At 36.4% G+C, this 23,966-nt stretch overlaps 2 protein-coding genes across 2 annotated transcripts; one reads left to right on the forward strand and one right to left on the reverse strand.

The window, feature by feature from the left end:
* Positions 1-8,071: 8,071 nt before the first annotated feature.
* Positions 8,072-20,646, forward strand: LOC132139749 (serine protease HTRA1-like). The gene is made up of 9 exons (XM_059548346.1): positions 8,072-8,680; positions 13,389-13,488; positions 14,309-14,513; positions 16,101-16,295; positions 16,392-16,424; positions 19,304-19,418; positions 19,491-19,548; positions 19,647-19,742; positions 20,469-20,646. Exons 1-9 carry the CDS (start codon positions 8,272-8,274, stop codon positions 20,632-20,634), a joined length of 1,377 nt encoding a protein of 458 aa, XP_059404329.1. The 5' UTR covers positions 8,072-8,271; the 3' UTR covers positions 20,635-20,646.
* An 875-nt stretch (positions 20,647-21,521) lies between these two features.
* On the reverse strand, positions 21,522-23,873 carry LOC132130999 (TM2 domain-containing protein 2-like). The gene is made up of 4 exons (XM_059542944.1): positions 23,349-23,873; positions 23,138-23,229; positions 22,902-23,013; positions 21,522-21,902 (listed from the first exon to the last, which is right to left on the reverse strand). The coding sequence occupies exons 1-4, from the start codon at positions 23,618-23,620 to the stop codon at positions 21,689-21,691; spliced, it is 690 nt and encodes a 229-aa protein (XP_059398927.1). The 5' UTR covers positions 23,621-23,873; the 3' UTR covers positions 21,522-21,688.
* Between the last annotated feature and the right edge of the window lie 93 nt (positions 23,874-23,966).

Consider the following 23,966-nt stretch of genomic DNA (forward strand, 5'->3'; position numbering starts at 1 on the left):
TTGATTACAAAAGAATAAACCATTGAGACGGAAGGAATTACATTTTGATGGAAAGCATGGTACCTTTAGTTCCAGGGAATTGAATGGCGCATCATTTTTTAGACAAACATTGTATTTATTATGTTCAAACAAACCCCAGAGCCCTGGGCAGCTGTTGAATTTTAAAAGACAGAAAGATGAAGCTGTCCTGTTTGCTTTGTGGTTGATCAGGGAAGAAAATATGTGGAGTTGCTTTAAGAAATAAGTTATATAATTGTAAATTAAGCTCCTACCATAGTGTAAGTTTGCTACTAGATGGAAAAGGATAGTGTGAAAACCATGTGTGTGACCGTTTTCCATAGCACAACATAATTTAATGACAAAAGGAAACCATGAAGACATGGATGTGCACCTAGATATTAATTAAGGATGCACAAAAATAAAATGCTAAAACTTAAATGCATTGTTTAATGGTGAATTAATTTAGACATCGCAACAATTTAATGTATGTACAGTGTAAAATTAAGAGGGTTTTTTTTTATTTGGTAAAGAATATATTTCATATTTATCAAACTATTAATAATTTTACAAAGCATTGGATAATCTAAATGTAAAAACTCCAATATATTGTGCATACCTATAGTGTTCATAGGTGCATAATGTCTATTAAACAATGCTAAAAATGCACACTGTACATACAACATACGTCTTCTCTCTGAACTTCCAAGAAAACTTTTACAGAACTAATTTGAACATAAGGCCTTTATTATAACTACACGCTGTTAAATTATTTCTCAAGTGCAGCGAGTGGAGAAAAGCAGCAGAAGAACTGAAGGTCAAGGGTAAATGTGGCAGGTTCGTTTAAGTGCCCAGCTGTCTTTCAATGTTCCATAGATTGAGTTCAGTGGGGCATTCTTGGAAACAGCTGGACTCAAATAAAAGAACAGTAAGATGGCTGTGCAAAAGCCATCATAAGGATATAAGGATAAGGATATAAGGATACCCACAAGCATGTTAAAATCTGATATTTTGTTGCAATTTCTCTTTCCAATCATTCCCTCAAAAAATAAGGAAAGCAATTACCTGTACACTATCAATTTGGTGAAAAATTTATGTTCTGAAGGCATTGCTTATAAGTGTCAGTATCCCAGAATCTGGAGACATTCTTGTACACTCATTCGCAGAACTCCACTCCATGTGTGATATTTGAAAGCTTGCTGTACAACACAGTTCCCTTGCAGCAATTTAGTCTGGGGTTATTCTGTTGCAAAGTCCACCTGGGACTAAAATTTCAGAATTTATTTATGTTTTAAACAGACTCTCTAATGCTCTTGTACTATGCGGAATTTCTAGATGACTATATGATGGAAGTTACAATATAGCCCAGAGGTTCTTTGGTCAAAGGTGTTTGCTACTGTGGCCATTAGTTTTATCTTTGTCTTATCCATCCTGAACAACACTGACAACAGCAACTTTTCTGAGCACAATCAATAGCAACTTATCCAACAGCATCTCAACGTCTTACATTTTGTTAAAAGCTTCAAAAGGTGCTTTAGAACAAACACACAACTTAAATCTCTATGTTAAATCTCTATGATTTATACAACACACAAAAAAAAAATCTTTCACATTATTTTCTCTTCTTTCCTTACTGTTCTTCACTCTTTTATATCTGGAATATCAGAAACTATAAGATATTCAGGCACTATGCACTATCCTTTTCACAGTTCAAAATCATAGACACATCTCACAGAAAACCAAACACACTATGACATGAGTGACATTTACATCCGATTAATGTCTTCATCACAGTAGACTAAAAATCAACATGCAATTACAGTTAAAGGAGACCATAACACAATCAACTCTTACAAATGCTTGACATTAAGTTAATTAATAATTTTACAAATATTTCTCTCTTTTTTAAATCAATGCTCCTTTGAACTTGAAATGAACTTGAACTCCCTTGAAATGTAAGATGTTTTCCACAAAAATACTAAGCAGCACAACTGTTTTGAACACTGATAATAACAAAACATGTTTCTCGAGCACCAAATCAGCATACTAGAATGATTTCTGAAGGATCATGTGACACTGAAGACTGAGGTAATGGCTTCACAGGAATAAATTACATTTTGAATATATAGTAAAATACAAAACAGATATTTTAAACTGTAATAATATTTCATAATTTTAAACTATATTTTTAAAAACAAAAAATCTTCCCAACACCAAAACTTTTGATTGGTAGTGAATTAAAATGGTTTATTGATCATATCTTTAAATATATAATTATTAATATTTTACGATGCAATTGCACATTTTAAGACTGTAAGTCTGGAACTAAAATCTGTTAATTTTAATCAACCCCTGGGATATAAAAGTCCCAGAAGTTAAAGAAACACCCATTAATAAACATTCCACCCATCAATCCACATTCTGTCTATAAAAATTTGCAATTGCTTGCCTGGATGGTCTAGTTCAGCTGACCCACGCTTTGATTGAATACCATAAGCACTTTCACAGAAAAAAATCAAGGAAATATTCCAAGGCACAGTGAAAGACATATGATGACTGTAAGATGGCTGTATTAAACTATTAGAGTAGCCACGCCAAACCAAACACATTTTTGCTTATCAGTCTAATTAACCTATCCTGAGTGAGCCAACAACTCCAAATCACTTCCCATCTGTCAACGCTATGAAAGTGTCATCTTTGCTCCCCCACCTCTGTTTCCACAGTCATGTCAGCAATCAGTCTGATTCATGAATATGTGCAAGTGACTTTCGCATATTAGCACAGTGCTGAAACCAAATATAATCCCTGTGAGTGTGCACATCCATTAGCATGATAGACTTCCTGTTCTAGTTCTATTGTTGTCTTGTTTCATCACTCCAAGGAAGGTGAACCACAAAGTACTTTGTAAGGTCAGAATTGTTAAAAATGAATTATGAATGTGTTGGAAGCTGTTTCTAAGGGCAAAGATGTTCATCAGTTATAGGAGTCTTTGTGAGGAGTGTAAGGATGCCTATAATGGTGGATGATTTGTTTTAAACGGGAGTTGGGTGGGCATTTCTTTACCTAACAGGAGCCAGAGCCCAGCTGTCCACACATACCTATGCTGGCCAATTTTACATGCTTGAACACACTAACACTGCTATGAGAACAGCACTGGAGTGATATTATTTGACCTTATTTTATTTATTTTATTATTAATTTTAAATTATTTTATAAATAGTTACCATTATCATTATTATTATTTAATTTTTAATATAAAAAAGCAGAGATAGAAATCATACTGCAACAATTTAAAATAATTATTATATATAAATAAACTTCATTAAAGGCCAGAACAATAGAAGGCTTTTGCAGAAATGTCGTAGAATGGCCATTTTTGATTTCCCAAAGACAATTTCAGTGAACAGTTCTTAAAAAATAAAAAATAAAATAAAAAGAACCTTTAGTGCAATTGCACACTCTTAAAAATACATGTTCCAAAAGGTGGTTTTCGGGTGGGCAATGCCATAGAAGAACCATATTTTGTTCCTTCCATTCGCCAGATCCCATCCGAAGGATGAGATCTGGGAAACCCTCTCCTGAAGGGTTGGACTGGAAAAAAAAACAGTGTGTGACAACAGATGTATATCTTTCAAATCCATCACACACACACACACCAAAAAAAAGAAAAAGCAACATTCTGTCAAGCCAGATTTGTGTTCCCCTTGCAGATTTTACAACTTGTACCCTTAGTCTTGAGTCCTGCTTACATTCTCATCCATATTCATCAAGTACACAATGAAATGCAAAGCAATTAGACAGAGCTGCACTTCTTTACAGAGTATAAAAAATGCATTTTCGAGAGTTTTAAATCATCTCCTTAAAGGTCAATGTCATCATTCATTTCAAGGGTGATAAATAATAGTTGGTTAAATCACAGAGGAAGGCACTATTTGGGATTGAAGCTGATGGTTCTTTACAAAGACTGGCCTTTGTGGCTAATTCTCAGGTTCCATTGATATTGCACAGGGAAAGTGGGACATCCTTGTCCTTTCAACAGCATTTCAAGTGTTGTCAAGCTGTTTCAGCTTAAGATCACTGTTGCTGGGAAAAAGATGAGTCAATTAAACCATGACAATCAAACATGCAATAAAATATAATACTGTCAATGATCTCTCCAAACTTACCAAGTCCTATAAATGGAATCATCTTTATCCACTTCAAAAAGTCTGTCACTAACATGCTACTTTATCTGATCCCCCAATTTTTTATAACACAATTTTTCAAAACAATATCAGAAGGATCCTCATTTTTTTTCTGGGACATATTGAATCAGCACTCTTAGTAAACTACAAGACATAGCTTGTTTCTCATCATGTCTCTCTTGACAGCTGATGCAAAGTCCACAAAAGAGTTCTTCTTGTTTCCCACCACACTCCACGCCCACCTACGTTTATCTCAATACCCTTCTTTCCTACAATATCTTGAAGCAAGCATCATGTGAATACTTTAGGGAACCAGTACAGCAATAATGGCATTACATGTTTCATATTGATGCTTAAGACATATCAGAACAAGGTGATAAAGAACAAGATATCAACAGCAGAGCACTGGTTTATGCTATTAACATACTGTATCCCTGCATCCCAATGTTCATATTATCCAAATAGTATAGAATTAGTGTCTCCCAAAGTATAGTATGTTGAAAAGAGTATGCCAAAAGTCCCTGGATGGTCTACTATTTCAGGTTGATTTTTGAAGTGTGGATCCATGCACACTCTAATGGCTAAAATTACCCACATTCAGTTGAGGACTACAAACATGAATAAAAAGCCTTAAAAACGACATGGTGGGTGCGCGTGGTTAAGTAGAGAGGATAAAGGAGTCTGAGTTACTAATAATTTTCATCTGCAACAGCAATTTAAACTTTTATAAAAACATAAGTTCTCCACATGAAGACCCGCAGCTCAACATGCTACTTCTTTTCTCTCTGATATGGTAGGAAGTTAAATGAAATGAAATGTGGAGGATGTTAACTGTGAGAAGATGATTGATAGGCCAGTTTACAGTGACAGGAAGTATGTAAATATGCGACAGAGAGCTCCGTTAAAGACGCAATTGTATTACTTAATAGTATGTCCCAAAGCTTGCCTACTCTTCTACTACACTCTCAAAAGTGTGTACTTTTTCTTATCTCTATTACCGTTGTTCTCATCTGTAAAACAGCACAGATCACCACTGCCCCCTATTGGTGCAATGGCAACATAAAGCGACACACAGGAAGAGTGCTGTGATGATACTGTTGAGGGTCTGTACATTGCTCACAATCTCTAACATTGTGCAATAAGCAAAGCCAAATATGAACAGAGATTTTGATGCTTCATATGCATGTTTAATAATTATATTACAGGATATAGCAAACCACTACAAAATATAAATTATATCAATGAAGTGAAAAAATAGAATGATAACTCTGCAGTAAATAACAGCCTAAGCTTGTTGACTTGTCTTAGCTAGTTAAAGGGATCCATCCAAAACTGTAATTATGTTATAATTTATTCTCCTTCATGTCGTTTTAAACTTGCATGACTTTCTTCCTAAAGTGGAACACAAAAGAAAATATTTTGAAGACTGCTAGTAACTTTTAGTTAAAAAGACTTTTCAGTTACCATTGACTTCCATTGTGGACAAAAAAAATGCGTGTTTTGTGTTCAGCAGAATAAATTAATGCATGTAGGTTTGGACTGACATGAGGGAAAGTAAATTATGACAGAATATAGCGACCCTCTGGCAAGGTATTCTTCATTTTATATTTTGTTAATGTTACTGCTTTAAACCAGAGACAGTTTATAAGAGACATGCCACTTCCTCAATCCTCAATACAACTATGGCTGCATCCGAAAACTGAAAAATGCTGCCTTCGGAGGTCGCATTCCAAGGTAGGAAGGCATCAAGGCACGTCCGAAATCAATGTCAGCTTCATTTCCTGTCTCCTGAAATGCCTTCATCTGGCCGGTTTTTGAAGGCAGCATAGATGTATCCTTCGCTGCCTTTGATATCCCACAATCCAGTGTGTTCCATTCTGTGACAGTTAAGCCAAAAATTAAAGATGGCGTCTTAAAGTTGTGGTTGGTGGTCAGTTTGTGTGTAAATGTATGTTTCTGAACAACGTTTTCCACTTTTTATGTAATTTCTAGCGATAAATTAATATTGCAGTAATGAAATATCCACTTAGTTATCACCAAAGCTCTCTATATTTTGTTGTAGATCATTAAACCATTACTACGCCTCAGAAGACTGTCCGAAATCCGTTTCATGAGGTGCCTTCGGGCAAAAACGCTGCCTGCAAAGTCATTGCCTGATTAGACAGCAAGTCACCTGCCTAAGTTTTCGGATGCAGCCTATATAAGGAAAACCTGTAAAGGCAAAGATGGCGGTTGTGTGTACATATCCCGCCCCTCCCGCTGGAAAGCCAATCATCTGCTTTTAATAGTCAAGCCGGGAAACATTTGAGCCTATCGTCTGGTTCCACTGACGTATGCGCACAGTTGAGGAACCCTTGCGCATGCGGTATAACCTGTGGGGAAAAAGGCGTTTTAAACCTTATTTTGGGGCAAAGTCATCAAAGTTTTTCAGCGATTTTTATCATATTTCACTGCTGTTTCTATACATGCTGTTTTTATGTCCCGGTGACCAGTGAAAGTGCAGTTCTGACTCTCTGCCCATTCATTTAGATAGGAGCTGGTCTTGTTATTCTGAAATAGCTGCCCGGAGGCGTTGCCAAGATGGCGGCCGAGTGGCACGACTTGCCTGAAAGGACTTTGTTTAAACACATGTAGTTTTGGGACATTTTTGACTATCTGCAAGAGTTCTTTAACATGCCATACAGTATATACTAACTTATCTTGCTCATATCATCCTTGCACTTCAATGGTTCTAAGAAACTTACACCAAAGCCATGAAGATATCTGAACCAAAAAAACAAAAAAAAAATTCAGTTAGTTTGTGACTTCTAAATTAGAAAAAAGTTCTAGTTAGAAAATTGACCTAGGGCTATTTACAGTCTTTCTAACAGGCTTATGAATTATGAGTATTTCATCTAAAATACTGTGGATTTGTACAAAAAAAAGGTTGAAGAATGATAAAAAGATTGGCTAACAGATTTATGATTAAGTAACATATGAAGTTAGTACATCATTATTATTGACACTGAGAGCAACTCAGATATGACTCAAATGTACCTAAAATATTCAGTCTGATTGATTTATATTTAATAATATTCACATGTTAAAATCAGGTAGTTTAGAGGTCACCTAGGGAGAACACTTTAGGCTATGTGACAGTACATTACACAAAATACATCATGTACCTGTATCTCTCAGGTATTAATGGACAGGTTACTGGTGAGTTTTCTCTGGAGTCTGTCAGTATTTACACGTAAATTCTATTGAAGTATAAAACATCCACATCAAATCTGGAGTCAGCTCAATTCACACACACTGTCGGCAGAGCAACAAAGAGGCAAAGTGAAGTGCTGCTGTAAACACAAGATCAGAGGCAGGAGTTGGTTGCTGCTGTAGTACACATCTCTCTGCGCTCAGTTGTTTAGATGTCTGCAGAAGTTAAGACATGCCAAACTTTTTTTCAGGACACTGCCAAAGACTGTTCATAAACTTTCAAGTAGCACTGACACTGAAACAGATACAGCCATATCAAAATCATTTGCATGTATGCAGTGGTAGGCCTATTATACAATCCGTTTTCAAATTCTTTTAGAAAAGAAGACTACACAATTTATGTTTTTATGAATACATAATTGAAGGTCCATTCGCACTGTGATTTTGTAATATTATGCAGTGCAAGGGATTAATGTTCCCATAGCTCCTTACACATGAGAGGACTAAAGCAAATTTTGCTCAAGAACATGATTAGATTGCATTTATCATTACCACTTCACCGTGTTGATCTGCTATGAGTTATTGGACTAACAGGCACAGAGAGAGGTAAACTCTGAGCTCCTCCCTTAATTCCTCTCTTGAAGACCCTCAGAAGAGCTGCGTTCCAACATGTTGTCTGTTCATAAAGAGGTTTACGAACGACGAGACAACTTGAGCATCATTATAGGCCTATATGACATTTAAGCAATATGCAATTCGTGTTTCTAAACTTGATTTCACCGTGGATTTGAGCAAGGGCACATGATACATCTGTTGGTTTTGTCAAAGCTAAGTTTACTTAAAACTGAAATTTCATCAGTAGAACTACTTACATCGATTCGTGAGAGTATTGTTCATCATGTGGAAACTGCTGGCCTGTGTTCTCATGGCCTCTGCGTTGGAGGCGCGTGATCTACGGAAGAGACAGACTATATGTTCAAATGTGTGCGACCTGTCCCGCTGCTCATCTGCTCTAGAGTCTTGTTATTTCGGCGTGGTGAAGGACAGATGTGACTGTTGCACGGTGTGTGCAGCGGGAGAGGGGGAGTATTGCGGCAAGCGCGAACATGCAATTTGCGGTCAGGGGATGACCTGTGAATATCGCACCAGTGCGCGCGGTACGTGCGTGTGCGACTCCCACGAGCCAGTGTGCGGCAGCGATGGGAGAACTTATCCCAGCATCTGTCGACTGAAAGCTGAGAACAGACGGGCTGAGATGAGCAGCATACCTGCTGTCATTTTCATCCAGAGAGGCCCCTGCGACACCGGTAAGAAAAAAAGAAGAAGAAAAAAAAACAGTTTGCTTTGGTGTTCATAACACCTGGAAAACTTGGCCTAAGTTAATCACAATCTAAACGGGTTTTTTTTTCTTGCAACGGACGCAACAGTTTATATTAAAAGTAATGTGGCAAATATAATTTGACGAACTGACAGAAAGCGTCGAACAACACATAACGTATTGTCGAAACGTTTGAAGCAATGATACAGCTGCTGTAAAATATTTGTACAGTTTTAAAATATTTAAAATATTTTTATAATACTTTTTTTATAATACTTTTACTGTAAAATATAAGTAAAGTGAATAAGTGAACATAAGTGAAAACTACGAATCGTCTTAGAATATATGCATGGGGAGTGGTCTTTGTCGTTATTTGTTATTGATCACTGTATTAATCAAATGGACATAGTTATGTATTTCAGTGAATTCTGTTATTCAGTGTCGCCATCATCATGTTAATTTTCCTTTCCATAATCAATATATTTGAAACAAAACAAATTATCGTTTGCTCTCAGTTTCTAATTTACATTCTGATAAAATTCCTTTTATTTAACAAAAGCCAGTGCTTTTCCTCCTGATGAAATGCTTTTAAGATGTAATTTCCAAATCTTCACAACACAGGATTATATATAAAAAAATTTTAAAGTAAACCCATTTAAAAACAGATTTTTGCACATTAGCCTACTTTCGCTTATCTAATGTCTATCACAGATTCCACTGAAATACTACAGCTACTTCCGCAATACTGAGAAAGAGAAAATCAAAAAGTCATTCAAGGGGTATATCGTATCAGATATTCAATTCAATTCAATTAAAGTTTATTTGTAGACCGCTTTTTATACAAATCATTCTAAAGGAACTTTACAGAAAATTAAGTTTCTACAATATTTAGTTGTAGCTTATCAGTGGTGACTGTCAGTTTTATTTGCATATGGCAGAAACGTACGGGAAAAAAATTAAAGACGTAATCAAACTGACGATGAACACTAGCAACAGCAATTATTATACGATGCAATCAAACTTATAGCAAAATTTGGTAGTTCTGTATGTTGTTTCAGAGTTAGCATCATCTGAGGTCCTCTGAGGGGTTGACATCATCTCTTCTCAGGTGTTCTGGATCCAGCCTGAAGCTTGTGTAAATCCAAGTTACCACAGGATGTAAATCTCTTGCCAAAACAGAGAAACAAATAGAGACATAATTAGCGTAGCTGCTGTTCCCACCAAGTAAAATTAATTTGTTTAACCCAAGCTAAAGAATAATAATGTTTATTTGATCAGATATAACTGCAGTCCAAAATTATGAGATGCATTATTTGCTAATTTAAATATAATCAAATAATAATATAACACCCAGATTTTTGACATAGAGGAAGTAGCAGTGCATCAGTCTAGTTGCAAATTGTAATCTACGAGATTCTGTGTACTGTTTTTTGGTCCAATAAGTATTATCTCTGTCTTATCCAAATTTAATAGGAGAAAATAATTGGTCATCCAATGTTTTACACTTTTAACATCTCGTTGAGATATATAGTTGAGTATCATCAGCATAACAGTGGAAACGAATCCCGTATTTTCGAATAATATTACCAAGGGGCAGCATGTATATTGAAAATAGCAGAGGACCTAGGACAGATCCTTGTGGCACTCCATATTTTACTGTTGATAAGTGAGATGACTCCACATTTAAATAAACAAAATGGTAGCAATCGGACAGGTAGGATCTAAACCATCTTAGAGCCTGCCCTTGAATACCTGTATAGTTTTGTAATCGACCTATGAGTATGTCATGATATTGACACAGCACTAAGATCAACTAAAACTACCAATGAGATGCAGCCTTGATCTGACGCAAGAAGCAGGTCATTTGTAATTTTAACAAGTGCAGTATCTGTGCTATGGTGGGGCCTGAAACCTGACTGAAATTCTTCATACATATCATTTTATTTGCAGGAAGGAGCACAATTGAGCAGACACAACTTTTTCTCAAATTTAGACATACAGGGAAGATTTGAAATGGGTCTGTAAATTGCCAGTTCACTAGGATCTAGTTGTGGTTTCTTAGTAAGAGGCTTAATAACTGCCAGCTTGAATGGTTTTTGGACGTGACCTAAAGATAACGAAGAAATGCTTCTTCTACTACAGGTAAAAACTCTTTCAGTAATTTAGTGGGTATAGGATCTAATAAACATGTTGTTGGTTTAGATGCAGTGATAAGTTTATTTAGCCCTTCCTGTCCTATAGTTGTAAAGCACTGCATTTTATCCTTGGATGCGATGGATGAAACTGAATTATTAGACACTGTAGAATATACATTTGTTATTGTATTTCTGATGTTATCTATTTTATCAGTGAAGAAATTCAGAAAGTCATTACTATTTCTAGTCATACTGTGAGGGAATATTTAAATCGGGTGGCGTCTGGTTATTTGTTAATTTAGCCAATGTGCTAAATAAAAACCTTGGATTGTTTTGGTTATTTTCTATGAGTTTGTGGATATGCTCCGCCCTGGCAGTTTTTAGAGCCTGTCTATAGCTGTACTGTTTCTCCACACAATTCTAAAAACTTCCAAGTTAGTTTTTCTCCATTTGCGATCAAGACTACGAGTTTCTTTCTTGAGAGAGTATTACTGTTATACAATGGCACAGTACGTTATTTGCAAATCTGTCTTTGATGACTGGAACAATAGTTCTGCCCAGATGGTAACGCAGAGCCATATAGTTAATATCATTGATACGCAGCATGCACGATACAAGGAAATGGTCAGTAACATCATCACTTTGAGGTGTGATTATTGCATGAAATCGATCTTACTGATATAGATATCACACTGTGATATCTATATCAGTAAGATCGATTTCATGCAATATAATTAAATCTAGTGTATGATTAAAATGATGAGTGGGTTCAGTGACATTTTGCTTAACTCCAAAATAGTTTATTAGGTCAATAAATGTTAATGTTAAAATCTCCGACAATTAGCGCTTTATCAACAGTAACCAATAGGTCTGAGAGGAAATCTGCAAATTATTTTAGGAATTCTGTACACGGCCCTGGTGGTCTATACACAGTAGCCAGAGCAAGAGATATGATACTTTTAGATATGATAGATATGAGTAAGCAAAATTCAACCAAATCCCCCCATAAAAAAGTAAGAGGGGGCATTTATGTGATAATAGATTTGACTCAAGCCACAAACATCTGCAGTAAAAGAGATGCAGCATTTCAAATCTATTTCAATGTCAAGGGATCTTTGATAGCAGATTCAGCACATGTCAGTGCTGGCATTCAGCAGTTTTGCATATTGCAGAGGAAAAAGCAGAGGAGTTGTTCTTTGTCACTTGTTGTTACAAGCCAAATCGTGGCACACCTTTTGAACATCAGTATTGTCATAGCATGTTGGTTTTCTAAATTAACTGAAACCTTGGAATGATATTGCTATAGCTCCCAAAAGTGTTATCATATTAGTAAAGAGATAATTATTGACATTTTTAAATGCATTCTTTTTATCGTGCCATAATACTTGTGGGATGATTTCCACCACTTCTACATTTGTAGTACTAATGTACAGTAAGTCATCATATTGTGTTCTTTTCTCATTCTCATAGCTTGAGATATGATTTGACACACAAATGTTTGTAACAAATGGTCCCCTTACAGTGTTAGTACAAACAGTCTGGCACTGAGAAACTATTTTTATTGTTTTCTATAAATGAAGGTGGTGCTAGTGGCGATGATCAATGTGTGAGTTACACACAATCCCACAGTCCCCAGAATCACACACATACATTCAGGTGAAACCCGTTTTATGCATACAAATGTTCTCTGGCCTCTGGCCAAGAGGTTCAAATTTATTTTGTTTTGACAGTTATGCCTCGGGATATATGATCCATCTATGAAAACCATGTGGCATGTTCTGTCAGCTATGCCTTGCCAAATTCAGGGGTCCCCAAAGCACTGGGAAACACAATGCCATAAGCAATTCAGCTCTGAAAGTGGACCCAGTATGCAAAAATAGTTAAGAGAAAAATTATTTTGTCAAGTGGTAACTTGTTGGTCAAGTGGTAACGTGGATTACATAACCTTTATCTGTTGCTTTGTATCCACATTCAGTACATATTTGCATATACGTAGCATCAGCTGATTTTGTGTTGGTTTCTTTGGCAGAAAAGTACGAGAGGAGATGATTAATTGATGTCTCAATTTATTAGGACAGGTTTTTATGGTGCTGCATCTGTGGTTTGTTGTCATGATTTCTCATTTCTGCCTATTGAAATATTGTTGTGGTTCACCCCAGTGAAACCTGTACATGTTATTACAGTTGTGCTCCTTTGAGAGAAAGTCAGGGTCCTGATATTTCAGGACCCTGACTTTCTCTCAAAGGAGCACAACTGCTGTCAACTGCCACAGATTTGAAGATAAGCATGTAAAATCAATTTATGCAGTGACTGTGTGGCAAGTTCTCGCTCAGTGCCTTCAGGTAACAGGCTGTTTGCTTTGCTCATAGCTTGTGCCCACACGGTACTATTGTTGATGTTCAACATGTTCAACATGTTGAAGAGCAACTTTGTGGCATTTATAATGCATTTTAGATTTGTCATGTCCAGCTCTGTTTAATGCAGATGTTTTTGGCTTGGGCTGTATTTAAAAACAAGCAAGTATTACTTTCTAATGTAAACTGTGGTGCTTTCTTCTGACAGGTTCTCGAAATCCAAGCAGCATGCGCTACAAATTTAACTTCATAGCAGATGTGGTGGATAAGATTGCCCCTGCAGTGGTCCATCTAGAACTGTTTACTAGGTAAGTACAGATGGTGTTGATTGTTTAGATGCTGAGCACAGAGTGACATGATGGTTATAATATTTAGTATTCTTAGTTGACCTATAATGCACTCTCCATATGTGATTAAATTATGACAATATAATTGTTTTTGCTTGCTTGTTTAGACAGAGGTTCAGAAATGAGAGTAGAAGTTGTATATAAACAATGCTATTTGGATAACTGTTATTGCATTTTGCATAAATTAAACATTAGTATATAATTATGTGAGAAAATAAGCATAGTGTCAACAACACTAAACATTTACAATAAACAGTTGTTGTGTTTAAAAGGATGTTATAAACTGAAAGGTTTGGGGTCTGTAAGATTTTTTTTTTATTTTTGAAAGGTGTCTCTTACCAAGCTCACCAAAGCTGCATTTATTTGAACAAAAATACAGTAAAACAGTAATATTATAAAAATATAACTAAAACTGTTTTCAATTTGAGTTATTGTAATTTATTAATGTGATGGCAAATTTTCAACAGCCGCTAATCTAGTATTGTGTCACTTCTACAATTCTAATATGCTAATCTGGTGCTCAAGAAACATTTGTTATTATTATGTATGTGTTATTAAAATAGTTCTGCTGTTTAATGTTTTTGTGGAAACTGTGATACATTTTTTTTAGGATTCTTAGAAATCTTACTTACTCCAAACTTTTGAACAGCAATTTATTTAAAAAATATTTTGTGGTATTTTAATAAAGACAAGAAGTTGGAATTTGCTGCAAAACATTTCAAAACCTAGAAATTTCTCAACAATTTTCTCATACACTCATTCCCCCGTTGTTTCCTTCCAGGCTTCCATTTTCCAACCAAGACGTCCCTGTGTCCAGTGGTTCAGGGTTTATAGTGTCAGAGGATGGGTGGATCGTCACCAATGCACATGTACTGTCCAATAAACAACATATCAAAGTGGAGCTAAAAAATGGCATGTTCTACGATGCCACAATCAAAGATGTGGATCAAAAATTAGACATTGCTCTCATTAAGATCGACTCAGAGGTAAGTAGGCTAAGATGTCCAAAATCTGGTCAGGTGACATTGATAAAGCCTTCAGAGAGCCTTCAGATGTCTTAAGTTGTCAAAATACCTTTTTTGCTTTGTAAAAATGTTATCTTTGCATTTTAGGACCCAGGTCCACTAGTTTATCATCAACGACTAGCATCAAGACTGCTGGAAGTAAATTAATCATTGGGAGGCAGTCGAGCAGATGTTTCTGGAGTCAGCAAGGGCTTGTGCCACCAAAAATTATATTCTGCTTCTTGACATGATTAATTAATTTTCTGATTTTCTCAAGAGAAAATTTGTCTCGGTGTTACAAATTCCAACTTTTCACCTATTTACGATGTGAGCTTGTGACCATGCAAGATAACATATATTTGCCACTGAAACCTGCCTTTATAAACAGGACCAGCAGAGGACCCTGAAATATCTCCTGACAGAATACAAAATGGTCTAAACATTAAAAAACTTTCAGACTGATTTAGAACCACCTAACTCTTAAAACCGTCCGTAAAGACAAGCTTTGATCAGCAGCATAGAGCTTTCTCTACCAACACCAATAACTTCTTGCCATAATTCAGACCACAGCAACAGCATGTAGCACAAAGATTGGTAATCACTTTAATTCAGTCCCAGACTATGTATTGCTGCCTGTGGTTTTGGAAAGCAGCAGAAAGTGGGGGAAAAGTGCTGGGGAGGCAGATGACAATCTGTTAATTCGCAGTGCTCAGGCCCCCAGCAGAAGCCTGCAGAGTCAAGGTTGGGACAGAGTGTAAAGGTGTCCTGCTCAGGAGGCCCCGTAATCAGGCCTTGTGCATCAGCCTGAAGTCATAAAAATGCACCCCAGAGAGCACAGGCAGGCAGGGGCAGGCTCAGGCCCAGACTGGCTGCTGGCTTCAAACATTTCAAGAAAACTATTATACTGTTCTAAAAAGGTGTCAGCACATATAGTAAAGCTGTGGCCATATCATTTTAAGTCGGAGATTGCAGTAAGTTGTTTGTGGAAAAACATGTAAATAAAATCTTAAATAGGTCAATATTGTTAAATATATGGACTTTATATACTATTATAGTATATTAATATTTTCAATTAGTTTTTATTTATATATTTTTAAGATTTATTTTTGCCTTTTATTGATAGGATAGTAGCGAGTAAGCGAAGTGGGAGAGAGAGGGAGATGGGACTGGGAAAGATCTGTGAAACGGGACATGTCGACAAACTGCCGACTATTTTTTATTTTTATATTAGTCATTTTGTTTTGTGCTTTTGTCATTTTTAATAGTTTTTTTCTATTTAACTTATAATATTTTATTTCAATTACTAAAAAATTTTAATATTGTACAAACATTTTTATTGTTTTTAGTTAACAATAACTGGCTTCAATAAATCTGAAGAAAATTCTGACAAAAGTCAGCAGATTTTTTTGGAACTGTTTCCATTAAACATTAATTATACGAATAGCCTATTTTTTTCATTTGTCACAAAACTGTGAAAAGCAGGTCACATTTGTATACAAAAAATCAGCAAGCTGGCTAAATATGTTTTACAGGATCAAATGAAATACATTATGTCTCTCTCTTATACAGACTCCCCTGCCTGTGCTTTTACTTGGTCGTTCTTCAGACCTGAGGCCAGGAGAGTTTGTAGTAGCCGTGGGAAGCCCGTTTTCCCTTCAAAACACAGTGACCACGGGTATCGTCAGCACTACCCACCGAGGAGGTCATGAACTTGGCCTGCGGAACTCTGATATGGATTATATTCAAACAGATGCTAGTATAAATGTAATCATTCTACATATAGACCCGTATTATCAAAATCGACACTTTAGCTGTATCTGTCCATGTTCATGAATAGAATGTCAATGTTTTCTTTCACAGTACGGAAACTCAGGAGGACCTCTTGTAAACTTGGTAAGAACCATTTATTATCCTGTCTTTTATTACGTATTATGTATATGCAACTATTAACATTCAAGAGGCAACATGTCAGATTTCTTTTTTACAAAAATAAATAAATAAACAGAATCACTGAGTTGGAAAAAGTCAAGTCAAGTCAAGTTGAGCTTTATTGTCATTCTGTTGCATGTGTGGACATACAGTGTAACAAAATGTTGTGACTCACAGGACCAGGTACTACATAAATACAGACATATAATAATGAAGTAAAACAGTATAACTGTTTTACTTCATTATTATTATGATCATATTTTGATGCTTTGCAGCCTGAAATGAAGATGGGCAGAGTTTTTGTTTTATCCAGCTATATTTACTCATTGCAACCAATAACATCCAAGTGAAAGATATAACACCAACACGTCAAAAAAAAAAATGTTTTTTGAACTGTGTTTTGAAGGGAACACGGGCTTCCCACGGCTACTACAAACTCTCCTGGCCTCAGGTCTGAAGAACGACCAAGTAAAAGCACAGGCAGGGGAGTCTGTATAAGAGAGAGACATAATGTATTTCATTTGATCCTGTAAAACATATTTTGCCAGCTTGCTGATTTTTTGTATACAAATGTGACCTGCTTATATAACTGACAGATTTTGACTATAAATATAATATATATAAATGTTTACCTATACATAAACTAAAAAAATACAAACTATACAAATGCTTCACATAATACTGTACATGTGCAAAGTGAAACATCGTAAGTCAAACAGGTAGCTGAAGAACAGTGCAAGATGATTTGTAGTGCATCAGCATGTAAACACACATATTACAGAGTCTTTTTTGGGAATATGTACACAGCAGTGTGTGTGAAAAGATGGTCCATTGTTTCAGAGGAGGGTTAGGTGAGTTCAGGGCTCTCACAGCCTGGGGGAAAAAACTGTTGAGCAGTCTGGCGGAGCGGGCTCTGATGCTCTGGTACCATCTTCGTGAAGGTAGGAGCTGGAAGAGACTGTGGGAGGGATGGGTGGGGATCTTCACGATAATGTTGGCTTTGCTGAAGCATCATGTAAGGAAAATGCCCAGGATTGAGGGGAGAGGGACACCAATGATCTTTGCAGCTGTGTTCACTGTCTACTGGAGGGTCTTGCGGGCTGCTGAACTGCAATTCCCATACCAGACAGTGATGCAGCTGGTCAGCACACTCTCTATGGTGCCCCTGTAGAATGTGGTGAGGATGGGTGGAGGGAGACTTGCTCTTTTCAGCCGGCAGAGAAAGTGTAGGCGCTGATAAAGCAAAAGGTGGTTCAACAAAATACTGACACAAGGGGGTGGTCATTTTTCCAACTCAGTGATTCTGTTTTTTTTTTTTTTTTTTGACGTGTTGGTGTTATATCTTTCACTTGGATGTTATTGGTTGCAATGAGTAAATATAGCTGGATAAAACAAAAACTCTGCCCATCTTCATTTCAGGCTGCAAAGCATCAAAATATGATCATTTTAAAGGGGGGTACATTTCTATACCCACTGTAATTTTCACTCTCAGCTGCTACTGATTTGTTTATCTCTATTTGTTTCTGAAAAACTTCCCCCAAGGTTATAACTCTTGTTTTTATGTGTGCAGCATTCAGTTTTGGAATTCATGGTTCCTTACTGTGCAGTGTCTACTGTTTCTATGTCTGCTTCCATCTGGAAATTTAGTATAGCCTGGGCAAATTACCTGTAGTGATTTATATTATTCTATTGATCTTGTAAAGGAAAACACAACATGTGTCCTTGAAGGAGCCTCAGGCTCGAGCGTGCATCTGGCGTTGCAATAAAAAAAAGATTTCCATTTATAGTGCACAATGGAAGCTTGTAAATATGTATTAAAAAAAGCACAGATGCACCATAAAACTTCAATCAAGCGATGCAACTGGATAAGCAAATGAAGTTAAAAGTATTATTTTATAATACATGAAGTGATATATGTATACATGATATATACAGTACAGACCAAAAGTTTGGACACACCTTCTCATTCAAAGAGTTTTCTTTATTTTCATGACTATGTAAATTGTAGAGTCACACTGAAGGCATCAAGGGCTATTTGACCAAGAAGGAGAGTGATGGGGTGCTGCGCCAGATGACCTGGCCTCCACAGTCACCGGACCTGAACTCAATCGAGATGGTTTAGGGGTGAGCTGGACCGCAGACAGAAGGCAAAAGGGCCAACAAGTGCTAAGCATCTCTCGGGGAACTCCTTCAAGACTGTTGGAAGACCATTTCAGGTGACTACCTCTTGAAGCTCATCAAGAGAATGCCAAGAGTGTGCAAAGCAGTAATCAAAGCAAAAGGTGGCTACTTTGAAGAACCTAGAATATGACATATTTTCAGTTGTTTCACACTTTTTTCCATATATTCCATATATTCCATATATAAATTCCACATGTGTTAATTCATAGTTTTGATGCCTTAAGTGTGAATCTACAATTTTCATAGTCATGAAAATAAAGAAAACTCTTTGAATGAGAAGGTGTGTCCAAACTTGGTCTGTACTGTATATCATTTATTTTTTATATATAAACTATGTACATGCAAACATTTTACTTGTTTAAATAATGACCTCAGTATTCTCTATTACTATTTTTATGTCTTGTAATGTGTAACATGTTTTTGTTTTTTATTGTAAGATATCCTTTAAGTTGTTTAGTTAGGTAGATATGTCGGTGTGCAATGATTGAATTGTGATTGCTGTTTTAACAATGTCATTTCCTGTGAAGGATTAATAAAGTATTTAATAATCATTATAATTAAATTAGTAAACCCAGTGGCCACCGTCTCCTTGTGTGTCTCAAAGTAGCTGTTAATCCATTACAGTGCATATCAATATTATGCCCCCTGTTTGCTCTTTCAAGGATGGGGATGTTATTGGCATAAACACGCTTAAGGTTACGCCAGGAATATCATTTGCCATTCCCTCGGACCGCATACGCCAGTTCCTTGCAGACTCCTATGACAGACAAAGAAAAGGTTTGCAAATTTCTTATGAGCTGCTTAGCTGTTTTTATCTTGATTAAATTAACTTCTTTATTACATTTTCAGGAAGAATGCAGACTAAAAAAAGATATATAGGAGTGCGAATGCTTCAACTTTCAGCTGCGTACGTTTCTTTTTTTTCTTCAAAATATGCTTTTTTGAAGATATAAAGATCTATTTATATTGCTTTTTTGTTTTGTTTTTTAATGTTTGTGTCATTAGTTTGATTAGGGAGCTCAAGGAGAAGGAGAGCAACTTCCCAGATGTGAGATCTGGGGTGTATGTGTATGAGGTTATTCCAGGGACAGCTGCCTTCAGGTAAAGGTATTTGCCTACACCTCTTCTTACTCCTCCTGATTAACCCCAACCACCTTCTTCTTCACTCATCTAAGCCCAGGGGCCCCTTTCTTACTATCATAACCTTCAGTCAGATCAAGATATATATCCTCATCGTATACCACAAGGGCTTTTACATATTTGCCAAAGAACACATTTTTTCTGTAGCACTTCTGTCCTAGGATGCCATTCCTCCTAAGGTATTTTGTTTTTGTGTAAGTGTCTGGTATTAGAAATTTAAAGGGATAGTTCACCCAAAAATGATTATTTACTCACCCTCTTGTCGTTCCAAACCTATGTGGCTTACATTCTTCTTTGAAACAGAAGAATGTTGATAACTAAAACAGTTGGTAACCAAATTTGTTCCATTGACTTCCATTGTATGCACCAGAATTTTTTGGTCACCGACATTCTTTACGTAATGACAGAATTTTCATTTCTGGGTGAACTGTCGTTTTAAGTGGATAAGTTTGATTCGGCTGTTGTATTTAAGTGAACCTTCCACTTGAACAAACTACAGATAATTAAACCAAAACACCCTGGACTCTCTATTGTTTTCTTATTTTTTACAAATAAATGGGCCAGTTTAGATCCAAAGTCTGAACAGTTAGCTGCTGCAATTCACAGACAATACAAGCTGTACTCTGTAGAATAACAAAGAGTATCACAAAGATTTCACATTATGAACTTTGTTTTGCACTTTTGTAGCGCTGGCTTGCTCAACCAAGATGTGATAATCAGCATTAATGGACAATCAGTGCACTCTACAGAGAACGTGAGTCAGGCCGTGCAGTCAGACAAAGTTCTGTCTTTGGTGGTGCGACGTGCTAATGAAGAAATCACACTAACAGTGGTTCCTGATGAAGTGGACTGAATCTTGCTAGTTTTTATAATGTGCATTTAGTTTTTATAATGTGCATTATATGGGCATTATATTAATAGCATACAGTAAGGCCAAGTGATGCGTTTGGATATGAATTCAAAAGTCTTTTATTTTCTAAGATGTATTGTTCTTCTGTATATATTGTCCTGATTGAGTGTAATGTCAGTTTTAAATTGACAAATATCATTAGATACTCATATCCACTACGGTTTAAAATTTATATTTTAATAACTGTTTTGCCTGTAAATATTTCTGAGATGGCAAAACTGAATTTTCACCAGTCATTACTCTAGTCTTTAATATCACGTGATCCTTCAGAAATCATTCTAATTCTGATTTGCTGCTCAAAAAAATAATCATTGTGTTTTGAGTGAAAGAGACTTGTAGTGCATGTAAACATTGAAGCCGATTATCTGTCAGGGGTAATCCATCACATGGTCAACATAAACACTGTATGCACATTCTTCCTACTGCTTTCAATTGTTTTCAAATACAGAATCCTTTTCACTGCCATGCACTAGTCAAAACAAGTCTTTGTACCCATATGATTTCTAACTAGAGATGCATGTTTTCTTGTGTCTATTACTGTATGTATTTTTAATTGCAAGCTGTTTCATAACATCTGTCTGTTGACCGCTCTTTGTAGGTACTCAGTCTAAAACTAGATCTGTATCATCTCTGCAGCTGATTTGACTGCAATCCGGCCCTGAAAACCAAAATCTGATTTGATTTTAAACATTTTATAATTGGGAGCATGTTCAGAAAGGCCACACAAGGACGGAAAGGTGTAGTCCATTTAGAAAAAAAAAATTACTTGTTTAATATAGATTACACTCAGATCATCATAAAAATTGATATATAAATTAAGAGTTCTACTCTTTGAAGATGACATTTATTTACAACACTGCTTCACATAAACACTTTACAAAAGAGAACAGTATTTTAGACATAATAGCAAATAAGGCCCATTGTAAGCCCACATGAATACAGTATTAAATATAACTTGTGAGCATGAGAAAGATGAATTAGATACAGCTACTTTAAATCAGTAGAAAGTGCACCAGTTGCTGCTGTCACTGGGGGTCAGGCCTCCTATTATAAGGAGAATGAGGTCCACAAACCACCAGATGCCAAGACCTCCCAGTGTAAGCAGCTTTCCCACCGCAGTCCCAGTGTGTCCGAGACAGAACCGATCGACGCCAAAACATCCCAGGAAAAATGAGTACAGTAGGGTGGTGATGAAGTAGTGTCCTGTGTATCTTAATAAATCACAAAGAAAAACATTGCCAATGCCTTAATAGGCTGTATAGCTTAAAAAAGCTAAGATTATGCATAAGCTATGTAAGTACTGACACACGGTCCACAGTTAATAATCGGAAAAGTCTTGTCATGTAGACCAGTGATCCTTAAACCACAAAAGGTGCGTTTAATTAGGGTTGGAGCTAAACTGCAGGAAAGTGGATCTCATGAGCCAGATTTGAGGATCACTGATGGGATCCACAATATTTACTGCCCTCTTGTGGTAACGAAATTAAAAATGATGTAAACTCTCTTGTGAATAAGAGGTTAAACAGGAAACACTATGTAACTGGCTGCCATCTAAGTGATGTTTTTAAATTTTTATATATATATATATATATATATATATATAGAAACCTATTAGCAGGGTTCCAACGTTCTTGACAATTTAATTTTCCATGACCTTTCTAGTCAAAGGTGAATACTGAATAAGGATTTAAGACCAGTTTACTCTTGAATTGTTTAGATAATTTTGTAAGTCAAGTCAGTTTTGTGAACATTTCAATAGCTAGCTATCAAGTTTTACTACAGATAAGAGCAATAACAAGCTCTCAAGATCTCAAATGTCATACTAGTTAAGAGAGAAGTTGAAACAAAGCGGTTAATGTGTATTTAATAGGCACGTTGATCGCAGACCTGGAACTTCAAGGACACCTTTATTGATCAGCAAGTTCAATGTTGGTTATGGGTCAAAATTTAAATCAACTTCAAACCTACTGTTTTATAATGTACTACAACACACTGATCTGTAAATATTATCTGCCACTATTTGCACTAAAACATGACTAGCATCTAACGCTATGATTTATACTTGGAGCAAATAGCAGCTTTTTCACTTAGTGTACATAGTGTTTAATGCAATTTAATGTGCAAATAGTTTCTGCCTAAGTGTATATATTAAATTATTTATTATATATTTCAAATTCTGGGAACCATATATTATGTTGTGTTTCACTTACTTGATGCATGGCTCATTGCCTCTGAGAAACTCCCGTGGTCCAGCGCACTCTATGCCATCTAGTGCCGTGCAAAACACCTTGGTATGGTTCACATCTTTAAACACTTGACCGCCTAACTATGAGAAAATGTAAGTTACAAGTTTTTAAGTTTCGCTACACCTACATAAAGCCATCTGTTGGAAAGGCTCTGACACTCAAGTTATTAGTGCAACACAATCTTTCCAATTAAAATGTACTTGCCTTTACACATCCATAGCCCAGTTCCTGAAAGGCAGAGACATTTCCTCCGTGATCGACTGGATCTTGACAAAATATGAATTCCTCTGGTCTAAAAGAGAAAAGTGCACGAATTATTTATCATCATGATAGGACTGAACTGAAACTGTAGTTTGGTGTTGTTTACACAAAACAGCCCGCGTGCTTCATAAAGATGAGATGTTTACTTACAGATATAGACAGAGGACGACAGGTGATGGGGGGCTGTACTCATACTGCTCCGTGTGATTTGATATTTCAGCAGGTAACGTTGTAACATTCCTCGTCACATTTTCTTCTGGCTGATTGCTGAACACAACTGTTTTGCTGGTCGTTACTGTGTTCCCGAGGGCCTCGGTTGAGTTTTGCGAGTGAATCCCTTCAAGACACTGTAAAAGCAGCACTGTGAAGAGCAGCAAGAACTGTCCGCCTAATAAAATGTAGTTGACTGAGATCTGCGGCATGATTTCTGGACAGCAATTAAAGGTGAACGGCTAAACAATCTGTCAGCTAACGATCGCGACAGCAGCTAACTAGCAGTCATTTTCCCAGTTGCATCTGCTAATGCTAGTCGACATATTACTGGCAGTTTTATTTCATAATATGCAACTTATGTTCCGTGTTGCAGCCGAGAATTTACCATATTATTCTGCTACCAGTACACAAGCTAAAACTGATCTGTACCATGACAACATAAGCTGCGCGTTGTGATGACGCTTTGTGTGTTACGTCATTCCATTTTTATTTCCAGTGTTATTCAACTCAAGAAAAAAAAACATTTTCAACTCAAGAAATACATTGATATACTAT

Source organism: Carassius carassius, chromosome 4 (genome assembly GCF_963082965.1).
Source record: "Carassius carassius chromosome 4, fCarCar2.1, whole genome shotgun sequence".
Lineage (NCBI taxonomy): Eukaryota > Metazoa > Chordata > Actinopteri > Cypriniformes > Cyprinidae > Carassius > Carassius carassius.